The sequence below is a fragment of the Emys orbicularis genome, chromosome 2, assembly GCF_028017835.1.
Source record: "Emys orbicularis isolate rEmyOrb1 chromosome 2, rEmyOrb1.hap1, whole genome shotgun sequence".
Lineage (NCBI taxonomy): Eukaryota > Metazoa > Chordata > Testudines > Emydidae > Emys > Emys orbicularis.
In genome coordinates, this window is record NC_088684.1 from 62,078,184 (window position 1) to 62,090,468 (window position 12,285).

General features: G+C 41.5%; 1 protein-coding gene and 1 non-coding gene across 3 annotated transcripts in view; both read left to right on the top strand.

The window, feature by feature from the left end:
* Nucleotides 1–1,836: 1,836 nt before the first annotated feature.
* Nucleotides 1,837–1,926, top strand: TRNAY-GUA (transfer RNA tyrosine (anticodon GUA)). The gene is given in 2 exon segments: nucleotides 1,837–1,873; nucleotides 1,891–1,926. It is a non-coding gene; the product is annotated as a tRNA-Tyr (tRNA).
* A 1,049-nt stretch (nucleotides 1,927–2,975) lies between these two features.
* The window catches only part of MYBL1 (MYB proto-oncogene like 1), a 34,147-nt gene continuing 24,837 nt past the window's right edge, over nucleotides 2,976–12,285 (top strand). For both annotated transcript variants that reach the window (XM_065398543.1, XM_065398544.1), the window contains exons 1-3: nucleotides 2,976–2,995; nucleotides 8,775–8,880; nucleotides 8,960–9,031. In XM_065398543.1, the coding sequence (XP_065254615.1) occupies nucleotides 2,976–2,995; nucleotides 8,775–8,880; nucleotides 8,960–9,031 (198 nt within the window). The remainder of the gene's footprint in view (nucleotides 2,996–8,774; nucleotides 8,881–8,959; nucleotides 9,032–12,285) is intronic.

Consider the following 12,285-nt stretch of genomic DNA (forward strand, 5'->3'; position numbering starts at 1 on the left):
ATAAAGTCATGGAGGTTAAGTCCATTAATGGCTATTAGTCAGGATGGGTAAGGAATGGTGTCCCTAGCCTCTGTTTGTCAGAGGGTGGAGATGGATGGCAGGAGAGAGATCACTTGATCATTACCTGTTAGGTTCACTCCTTCTGGGACACCCGGCATTGGTCACTATCGGTAGATAGGATACTGGGCTGGATGGACCTTTGGTATGACCCAGCATGGCTGTTCTTATGTTCAATTAACTAATTAAATAAAAGGTGTAAAAGCATTAGGTACTAAATGCTGTTCATAAAGGATAAAATATTTTATTTAGAGACACCATGAGTTAAAATATTTGTAAAATCCTTACATATGTGATAGAGGTGAATCAGTATATTAAGTGAAACAATTTTTAGAATTTGATCTTTTACATACTGTTTACTACAGTAGAACTTCGGAGTTATGAACACCAGAGTTACAAACTGACCAGTCAACCACACACCTCATTTGGAACTAGAAGTACACAGTCAGACAGCATCATAGACAAAAAATAAAAAAAAGCAAATACATTACAGTAATGTGTTAAACATAAAGTACTAAAAAAATAAAAGAAAAGCAGCATTATTCTTCTGCGTAGAGAAGTTTCAAAGCTGTTTTAAGTCAATGTTCAGTTGTAAACTTTTGAAAGAACAACCATAACATTTTGTTCAGAGTTACAAACATTTCAGAGTTACCAACACCTCAGGAATGGAGGTTGTTCGTAAGTAACGGAGGTTTTATTGTACTTTCATTTCTCTCAGGGTAGACAATAATGATAAATAAGTTTTGTTTTGAATGTCTAGTCATTTCCTCTTTAGTTTTTATAGACTATTTTGCTTGGGTTGCAAACAGTTGGTGGGGGGGACGGACGGAAAATGTGGTTAGAAAAGTTGCTTTTTTTAGACTAGGTTGAACACCTATTATTAGTGTTTGATTTAAATAAAAGGCAAAAAGATAATACCACTTTGACTTTCATAATTAACCTCCCTTCCGCAATACAAAGTACCTTATAACTGAGGAGGCTGATCTTCTGCCTTTTCTTACTCATAATGCTTTTTTCACAGGAGTAAGGGAGGGTCCTTAGGGCTTCTCTACACTTACAGTGCTGCAGCTGCACCCATGCAGCTGTAGTGCTTAGTGAAGCTATCTACACTGACAGGAGAGCTTTGCCCCTTGGCATAGGTACTCCAACTCCCCAAGAGGTGGTAGCCATGTCAATGGGAGACGCCCTCCCATTGATGTAGTGCTGTCTACACCAAGGGCTAGGTTGGTATTACTATTTTGTTCAGGCAATATAAATTTGTACTGTAGACCAAGCCTCAGATTATACATTATATCCATACCATATTATGTCAGGCAAATATACATGAAAGGAAGGAAAATCTCCCTAGAGAGAATTTACTTGTTTTTATAGGGGGAAAATTGTAAGTCTGGCTACCATAATATTGCATCAATAGTCCAGGGCCAGCTCCAGGCACCAGCGCAGCAAGCAGGTGCCTGGGGCGGCCAATGAAGAGGGGTGGCACGTCCGGCCCTTCGGCAGCATTTCGGCCGAAGTGCCGCCGATCGTGATCACGGCATTTTTTTTTTTCACCGTTTGGGGCAGCAAAAACCCTGGAGCCTGCCCTGCAATAATCAACACGTGTCCTCTCCAAAGCTCCATTTCTCTCTCCATTTGTTATTGGTAGAAAAGCTGCCCTCACTAAATTTATTACTGCCCCGATTAGCTTTTCTTTAAGTGCTATGAACTGAATTATACTAGACTAGTTGAGTCATGAAAGTGAGATTTGTGTAAAGAGGAAACAAGCTTACTCATAAAGTCCCTTCGATAGCTCAGCTGGTAGAGCGGAGGACTGTAGAGGTGTTGCCTATGGGAATCCTTAGGTCGCTGGTTCGATTCCGGCTCGAAGGAGACATGATTTTGTAGATTACGCTCTACAGCGGTGAAGATGAGAAATCCCTTGTCAGTAACATTTGTCTTAGAAGGGGTGTTTTCCTCCTCTGCAGACTGTGCGGTTCACGTGCATTTTATTAGTCCTGAGTCACTGGCATGCGAGAGAGCTCCTGAGTGTAAGTGGTTACTGATCACAACCAGCCCCACTGCCTCCCTGCAAGCGCCAGCCCTAGCAACTAAGGGGGAGAGGGCCGAGGCCTGGGAGCCAAGAGCGGCAGCGGCAGAGCCCGGACAGGGCTGTGAGCTTATTGCGCAGCCTCAGTGGAACAAGCAGCCACTGTTTCCCACCGTAAGGCTTGGCGGGAGGGAAAACTCACTCCCCCAGCATGCAGCGCGCTATGTCCAGCCTCCCCGCTCCGGGTCCATCCCTGTCTGGCTCTATGCCCCGCCTCCTCCTTCCCTACTGGTCGCACCCCTTCCCCCGCTGGCGCGGTGCCCCGCCTCGATCTCGTGCGGCCCCCACAGCCAATGGGGTTGCAGTCCGCGTGCGCAGATTCAAACGGTGACTCTGGAAGGAGGCTGGGCGCGAGATTCGGCGGCACGGACAAAACCAGCAGCGAGTGTGGCGGCGGCGGAGCAGCTGGAGAGGCGCGGCCGGGACGGGCACGGGGGAAGCTGCGGCGGCGGGGGACGCAGCTGGAGCCGGGGCCGTTGTGACGGGGCCTTGGAGCCGCAGCTTGGACCCGGACAAGAAGCGTCCGCAGCCCCCGATCCTGTCCCCGCTGCCGGGCCGGGCTAAGCCATGTTCTGTGTGCGGGGGGCCGGGCGAGGCCGGGGCTAGGAGCTGCTGCCGGTGGAGGCGGTGGGGTTAGATGCGCTGGAGTCTCCGGGAGCGGTAGAGGGAGCCGCCCCCTCCCCCCGGTGTGTGACGGGGACGGGCGCCACGACCGGCACAGACTCCCGAGCCCGTGCGTGAGCCCCGGGGCAGCGTGAGGAGCCCGGGCGGGGAGTCGCGCAGCTCTGTTCGCCAGCCCGCCTCCGCCCCCTCCCTATGGTGCTCCTAGAGGATGGCGAAGAGACCGCGCAGGTGAGTAACGCCCCCCGACTGGCCGGCCCGCCTGCCCTGGCTCAGGTATCTCCGGGTCTTGGTCCCAAATCCCTGCTCCCTCCCCCGGTCTCAGCGCTTTCTGTCTTCCGCGCCCAGGTGGTACCTGTCCCCTGCACTCCCCGCCGGGTCCGCTCTCCGCTGTGGGGCAGGTAAGTCCTCCTGCCCCCACCCCTCGTCCCCCTTCATCTTTCTCCCCAGACCAGAGGCGCAGACTCTCCTCTTACCCAGCTGTCCTTCCCCGTGCTCAGTTGTCACTGCCCACTCTCCGCGCCCCGCAGCTGTCCCGATCCCGTCTGCATCACCCCCATCTCCTGTCACCCGCCTGTCGCTACGCAGGTGTTCCCTGACTTCTCTATCTCCGCTGCATGTTGGATCCCCAGGAGTCGCTGCATCCGTGTCTTTCCCATGTTACCCCGTACCCCAGACATAAAGGTAACCTCATCTTCTCTTTCCCCGCAAGTAGTAGATACTCTTCCCACACAATAGTTGTTTTTGTCAGTTTTCCCTACTTCTTCCATAACCTTCCTGATCCTTTACCTCTCTGCTTTCACACACCCCTGATGGGAAGCTAGGCTTGACCATAACCAACCATGTGCTTTTAATATTCTGTGTCTTCACTAATTCCTAATTTTTTAAAAAACACAGACTGTTTCTCTAGTCCTGGCATGTCCACTGATTGAAAGAAAGCTATATGGGGTTCTTTCTCTATAGCTGGGGATCTATGAGAGAAAGTGTGTTTATTCAGCTGCAAACATTGAGAGCTGTTCTAGATAAATCCTCAATTTTGCAGGAGCCTGTGTGTTTCCTAAAAAATTCAGATTTTGAATATAAAATGAAACTAAATGTATTAATATAGTTACTGCTGTCTTCAGTTTTTTTCTAGCTGTGGACTTCCGTAGTGTTACCTGTTTTTAAAAACAATAAAATTTTGAAAACTGATAAGGAAATACAGAAGGGGATTTATAAGGTTGATAAAGGAAGAGCAGGGTAAATGGTTAATATTAGTTATGAAAACTATTAGGTTTTGACCTTCCACACTATTTGGAGGTTGCTGTGGATTCATATTGTGCATAGGAGTGAAGAAATTATAGTTTGGTGGTTGCTACATAAGAATCTGATACTGTATTTTTCTTCCTGAGGAGATCAGGTTTATTACAAGTACACTATAAATTCATAGTTTTTGTTGAAAAACTGCAGCGGGGGAGGAAAGTAATATGTTTGCCCTGTAATTGTTTCAAGGAACACAAAAATATCTGAGAAACTAGAGATGATCAACTACCTTAATATAGGTATCATATAACATCAGAAATTCCATCTACAGTATTGTACCCAGTATACCATCTGGAGCTTCTCTCTTTTTCCAACAGAAGTTGGTCCACTAAAAGTTATTACCTCATCCACCTTGTCTCTCTGGCGTTTAGGAGCTAAGCAAGACTTACTAGTCTTTCTGTAAGTGATAACATGCTGTCAGTGAATATTGAATTGTGAAGAATTTACATTTCTTGCTAGATAATTAAAATAGTTGTGCATAGAGGATGAACTCATCTGCTACAGATTGGTAACACCAGAACAAAAATTATATGTTGGCATATAACAACACAACCTGCAAGAACGGGTGCAAACTGCTTTTGGGATTGCTAATTTAGTACAAGAGTAAGGAGGCATCTTGATCTTTGAGTTCCAGGTAGGTATAACATTGTCTTTGATTTTTAAAATGAGAGAAGTTTTCATTTCTTAATGCATCTGTCAACTCTTCAGCTTCATAATAAAGAGGGACACTGAAGCCTAGAATCTTAATTTAAAAAGTCTTTTGACTATTAGAATTGAATTATTGAAATCTAACTTATGTACACCTCTACCCCGATATAACGCTGTCCTCGGGAGCCAAAAAATCTTACCGCGAAATAGGTGAAACCGTGTTACATCGAACTTGCTTTGATCCGTCGGAGTGCGCAGCCCTACCCCCCGGAGCACTGCTTTACCGTGTTATATCTGAATTCGTGTTATATCGGGTCGCGTTATATCTGGGTAGAGGTGTATTTTGTTTACTCTTTCAAGCAGCTTGGTGAAATTAAATGGCTCCGTTTCACTTTCTGTTTTCATGCACTAATTCAATACAGTTTCAGTTCACAACACTACAGAGGAATGGTCAAATAAATTGTAATGACTGAAATTTTAAAAAATCCATTCATATTAGGTTTTGAGGGTTTTTTTAAACTAGCTTTTGATTACTTAAGCACATATGTAATTTTTGGACCTAACCTGTTTGTGTCCTAGTCTAAGCAAATCTATACGCTACAAATTCATGTTTGTTTTCAGATTGAGATGGGTGGGGTACAAGAAATTTTAATATGTGGACTCTAGTGTAGATACTCTTTTCTCTCTGTGAAATTTAAACACTCAATCTTTGGGCTGTGTAGAATGCATTTGTCTTTTTGTAGAACGTTCAAGTGAATAGTTCTTAACTGCCACTGTAGGCAGGGCTGTGTGTATCTTGAACTGCTGAGGAATCCACTGCTGGCTGTGATATGCTCCATTTCCAGAATCTAGATATTATTTAAAAAAAATTGTTCCTAGCACATGGTAGCCAAGAGAACCTTAAATATATAAAACAAATGTAAGAAGATTCTCTGTTGTCTTCCTGAGGCTGTAGACAGCCTGAAATAATGCTCCAAAGATGTGACCTGCCCCATTCACCTCAGTGATGTTAATTCTGAGTTTTAATTGACAGTTTAGATGTAAGCATTGTACATTATTTTAGTGCTGGCTGTTTTTAGTAGAAACATCCAACTAATATTATTGCATAATTCCATGTTATCTCCCACATCTGGTGTCAAAAGTGCCAACTGTGCCCTACCACTTGCCAAAACATCCAGCTTTACTCATAGAAACTTCTACAGTGTGATTTTTGTTTCTTAAAAACAAAAACACGCACCCATCCATCCCGTGGTCTACTGGGAATGTAGGGTAGTGTAAATTATATTGAGTTTAATATCAAATAACAATTGATTATATTCATTTTCATATTTCATTTGAGAAAAAAATTACATTTTAAAAATATATCAAAGTTGCTCCAGAGTTTCCTATTCACCGTACTAGAATGCCACAGCGACCAGGAACTGTGGTGTTGCTGCATAATTTTTGTCAGGCTTTTCACAGAGTGTACTGATTCTTGGCTATAATTCAAATACAGATAAGCTTTAGTTTTTTTTATTGCCTTTCAAAATAGTATTGTATTAAATAGTTTGACCCAGAAATGGTAGTATTTGAAGATGTAGATTAGTAAGACTAGTGTCTCTGGACCAGTGGGTTGTGTGTGTTGGGCAGTAGTTAAAACAGGAAGAGATACTTCAAGACGTATGCTTTGTTTGCTCTGTCACCACTATTTTGCAGGTGGCCTAAGCACAAAGCTTTCTGTTCTTTCAAGTCAGAATAATCTTTAAGGGGTTAATATTAGAGGTTATTATCAAGTGTTCATTGTAAACAATTTAAACAGCAAGATATTTGCTTATTAATTATAAATATTTTAAAAATTAATGTTAAAATAGTCATTCAAACGTGTAAAGCATTTAAAGGATGCCTTTTTGATGTGGGAAATGAGAAAAATTAGATTAACTGTACTGTAACATAATTGGGAGGACTATACAAAACAAAACAGTATCTTATTGTCTATTTCATTACCTGATTCAGATGAATTGGCCCTCTTTCGGCAGCCTACTCTTTGTAATAGCTTCAGACTCCTTTTGCGAGTTGTTAACTTAATTTTGGTCCACTATGCAGTGCTTAATTACGGAGATCATGTTCACAGAATGTAACCACATAGAGACAATTGAGTTGTAATTTTAAGTGTACTTTGTGGCTTACTTGAGGTGAAAAAGGGTAGTATCAACATGCAATTGCTGAGCCTGAGTGTAGAGGTGGAGTGTGTGTGTGGGGGTAGAGGTGTGGGCAGGGAGAAAAAAGAAATTAAGGCTTGGGGTACAGCTTTCAAAAGCACTTAGGAGACTAAATCCCATTAAAAGCCAAATGGATTTATGTTGAAAGTCAATGGGACATAGTCCTATTGAAAGTTGTATCCAAAACCTTAAGTCTTTTTTCTTTACAACTTTGGGTACAACTTTCCTAAGAACCTAAGAGAGTTAGGTTTCAAAGTCCCATTGACTTAGAACGTATGTACTTTTTTTTTTATATTTGACTATTAATGGGACTTAGATGCTTTTGAAAATTTTTGAATTTTCTTTTTTATAGACTGGATATTTCTTATTACAGTAAAATTGAAAAACAAATAAGGACAGCACGATTATTTTACAGTGATCACTTTGAGTGTAATCTACTTTCATAAGTAGTGGGAAGGATTTGCTATAGATCATTAAACATGTATATTTGTGATTAAAAAAAATCAAAGTACTTTTAGTGACAAATTAAAAGCGGGAAAATAATGCAGTTGTAAAGGAAGGGGGAAAAGAATGAGTTAAACCATTACACACCTCTATGTGCTCCTCTGTGTAAGTTTGTTCGCAAAGTGAAGGTTGTGAAGTATTATACCACTTCTCCAGTAGATGGAGCATACTCAACACGAAGGCACAAAGGTCACTACCTGTTTCTACCATTTCTTTCCTCTGACTATCAGGTAAGGAGCTCAGCACTGTAGTTTCAGTTCTGCTGCTTGCTCAGCTAAATTATGTCCATCTGAAATTATACTTCGTCGTTAGTTTTTGTATTTTTCTTTTATTTTTGAAAGGAACCCCTACTCATGGTCTCAGTTTGACTTTTCAGGATTCCATTGGATTTTTTTTTCTTTTGCTTGGCTCTTATTTTTTCTTAAGTTGACCCCTAGATAAGGGTGTATATCTCATAATTTTTTCCTGCCTCCCACCTTCAGAGACTGAATTATTCCTCTGCAGCTCTTCCATTCTAAGATTCACAGTAAGAAGGTTCAGGCTTGGTTGTGCGCTCTGATACGCTGGTTACTGCTTGTAGCAAGCATTTTATCTAGGTTCTGATACTGACATTGTATAGCAGAATGTATTATTTGTGGGTCTGGATTTAGTGATCATGAAAGGATTAAAAAAAAAAGAATCTAGAAGACATTGCTTCCACTAGAGTAACATCCTTAAGTTAAACAAAGCGGGCACCTGCCATAACTCATAGTGTGACTGTCATATACTCTATTAAATTCCTAAGTATTTTTTAAAAAGCACATACTTTAATTGGTGTTTTAACCTAGAACTTGCACTTGTGTACATCAAAGTACATGTCATAGCATGTCTGTGTGAATTAAGTTGAAACATGGCATTAATCTGTGGATTTACTAGACTAGAAAACCATTTTGTTATGGCCCTAATGCACCTAGTTATTTGCTATGCCTAGCTGACACATTGTTAGATGCTATGTTTAAAAAAAGCCTAAATAGTGAGGTTAAGCAAATCTTTTGCTTCAGTTTAAGCTTTTAGAAATTTTCTGCCTATTCCTCACAATATATAGTTCTGCAAAATTGACTAGGTACCTTGTGGGGTTTATTACATACCTTTGAAGCATAGGATATGAAGAGGAAGGATACTATACTATACTGGATAAGACAATGTTCTGACTTTGTTCCTACAAATTTTATACTTCATTCTAGATATCTTCCAGAGATGCACCAGATGCACAGATTACAACCAAAATCCTCTCTGGTTTCTTGAGTTATTGGTGGTCAGTATTAATTTAAAATATATTTCTAGTTTGTTTAAACTGTTCTGTTTGTTTAAACCTGCAGTGAGGAAGAAGATGACGACCTTCAGTATGCAGATCACGACTATGAAGTACCACAGCAAAAAGGGTTGAAGAAGATATGTAACAGAGTAAAATGGACACGTGATGAGGTAATACTTGACCAGATAACTTTACTTTTTATATCCTACCAAAATGCTATATTTTTCAGCTGATATTATGTCTTTACAGGATGAGAAGCTAAAGAAGCTGGTAGAACAAAATGGTACAGATGATTGGACTTTCATTGCTAGTCATCTACAAGTAAGTGTGAAGTATAATTTTTTTAATGAAAAGGTCTACCATGATATGTCTAATTTGGAGATGACTGGCTATGAAGCAGTTTATATGGGGAGGCATACATCACTGCTATATTTGACTATTCTATGGATACCCGTAACTTGGGCTGGGACAGCCAAGTCCCAAACCCTCGAGGCTTATTGAGTAAGACCAAGACTTTGACTTCCTATTAATTTCAGGAGTGAAGCCAGCAGCTTGTGAAGCACCAGTGTGCTATGCTCATGTCTGCCATTATATCTGAAGTGGGTTGCTGCATTCTGAATCATTTGCAGTCTTCATGTGGGGTTACAGTCAAGTCCATGTTGTGGATTGAAGTAGTTTAACTAGGAGGTGATAAAAGTGCAAATCAATCAAAATCCTCCTTTCAGATGTGAAAGGAAAAAAAGGTTAGTTTTTTGACCAAAGGAGGATTCTTTATTACTGTGGCAATCTGTGTCCGGGAGCTATGAGGAAACTATCTCAAACCTAAGGCTTTGTACCAATTTGGCAACCTGTGGTCTTACTCCCTCAGTTGATAAGGTTAGAGTAATATCCAGTTTCCAATCCTCTCCCCCCCACCCCTTTTGTGGAGTTGAGTTTAAACTAGCAGCGTTATCCATCTGAGGATCTTTTCCATGCATTGGGATATGGTGGTGGGCTGCATTAATGGAGAATAACTGCCATGTGCATATTGATGACACTGAAGTCCATGGCTTCTTATTTTTCCCAATTTTCCTCATGATGAAGAGGGGGAGAGAGCGAGTATTGAGTCTTGTGGGCCATGGCATGATCAGTCTGGGTGAGGCAGAGCTGGTGTTCATTTTGGTATTGGGATTTGTGTGGCAAACAAATGAATAGAATGAGTACTTTGTGATATTGCATGTCAAAAGCACCATATGGTCACTGGTGTCAAGTGACAGATCTATACAGTACTGTAAGCTTAGGGTAAATTTACAGTCCAGGTAGATAGTCTTGCACTAGCGCAGCATGAGCTAGCGCATTAACAATAGCAGTGTGGATGTTGTGGTTCAGGCTGGGGCTCAGGCTCTGAAGCCCACCCAACCCTCTAGGCTTCAAATTCAGAGCCGCAACGTCCACACATCTTTAACGTGCTAGCTCAGAGGTCGGCAACCTTTCAGAAGTGGTGTGCCGAGTCTTCATTTATTGACTGTAATTTAAGGTTTTGCGTGCCAGTAATACAGTTTAACGTTTTTAGAAGGTCTCTTTCTATAAGTCTATAATATATAACTAAACTATTGTTGTATGTAAAGTAAATAACATTTTTAAAATGTGTAAGAAGCTTCATTTAAAATTAAATTAAAATGCAGAGCCCCCCCCTAGACCGGTGGCCAGGACCCGGGCAGTGTGAGTGCCACTGAAAATCAGCTCGCGTGTCGCCTTTGGCGAATTTGTGCGGTACTCTTCTGGAATGTGATTGTGATTGATCTAGGATGATGAAGATGACAGTGCTGCTGGAATTTGGATGCCACTACCTTCTCAGTGACTTCACTAAGAAAACGAGGGGTTGGAATATATTCAATAAACGGCAAGATTATTGATGCCAAGAGCAGATTTCATGGTTGACTAATCTTTGCCTTCTAAAGTGAATGTAATAGTTAACCTTTTGAAGGCACTGATGCTTTTAGTTCTATTGCTGGTGGGGGAGTGGCACTGTACGTGAAAGAAAGCATAGAGTCAAATGAAGTAAAAAACGTAAATGAACCAAACTGTACCATAGAATCTCTATGGGTAGTAATTCCATGCTTGAAGAATAAGAATATAGCAGTAGGGATATACTACTGACCAGGATGGTGATAATGACTGTGAAATGCTCAGTGAGATCAGAGAGACTATAAAAATAAAAAACTTAATAATAATGGGGGATTTCAGCTATCCCCATATTGACTGGGTACGTGTCACCTCAGGAGGGGATGCAGAGATAAAGTTTCCTGGCACTTTAAATGGCCAATTCTTGGAGCAGCTAGTCCTGGAACCCAGTAGAGGAGAGGCAATTCTTGCTTTAGATCTAAGTGGAGCACAGGATCTGGTCCAAGAGGTGAATATAGCTGAACCACTTGGTAATAGTGACCATAACATAGTAAAACTTAATATCCCTGGGGGGGGGGGGGGAGGGGGAAAGAGGGAGGAAACACCAAAGCAGCCCACCACAGTAGCATTTAATTTCAGAAAGGAGAACAACACAAAAATGTGGAAGTTAGTGAAACAGAAATTAAAAGGTACAGTGCCAAAAGTGAAATCTCTGCAAGCTGTATGGAAACTTTTTAGACATCATAATAGAAGCTCAATTTAATTGTATACCCCAAATTAAAAAACATAGTAAGAGGACCAAAAAAGTGCCACCATGGCTAAACAACCAAGTATAAGAAGCAGTTAGAGGCAAAAGGGCATCTTTAAAAAATGGAAGTGTAAAATTATAATTAGGAAGGCCAAAAAAGAATTTGAACACCTAGCCAAGGACTCAGAAAATAACAGCAAAAAAAAAATTTAAGTACATCAGAAGCAGGAAACCTACTAAACAACTGGTGGGGCCATTGGACGATCGAGATGCTAAAGGAGCACTCAAGATGAGGTAATTGCAGAAAAACTACATGAATTCTTTGCATCGGTCTTCACAGCTGAGGATGTGAGGGAGATTCCCCAACCTGAGCCATTCTTTTTAGGTGACAAATCTGAGGAATTGTCCCAGATTGAGGTTTCATTAGAGGAGGTTTTGGAACAAATTGATAAATTAAACAGTAATAAGTTACCAGAACCAGATGGTATTCATCCGACAATTCTGAAGGAACTCAGATGTGAAATTGCAGAACTACTAACTGTGGTATATAACCTATCATTTAAATCAGCTTCTGTACCAGATGACTGGAGAATAGCTAATTGTGATGCCAATTTTTTAAAAAGGCTCCAGAGGCGATACCGGCTATTACAGGCCAGTAAGCCTAACTTCAGTAGGGGGCAAAGTGGTTGAAACTGTAGTAAAGAACACAATTATCAGACACATAGATGAACACGATTTGTTGGGGGAAGAATCAACGTGGTTTCTGTAAAGGGAAATCGTGCCTCACCAATCTACTAGAATTCTTAGAGGGTGCCATAAAGCATGTGGACATGGGGGATCCAGTGGATATAGTGTACTTAGATTTTCAGAAAGCCTTTGACAAGGTCCCTCACCAAAGGCTCTTAAGCAAAGTAAGCTGTAAACGGATAAGAGAAAAGGTCCT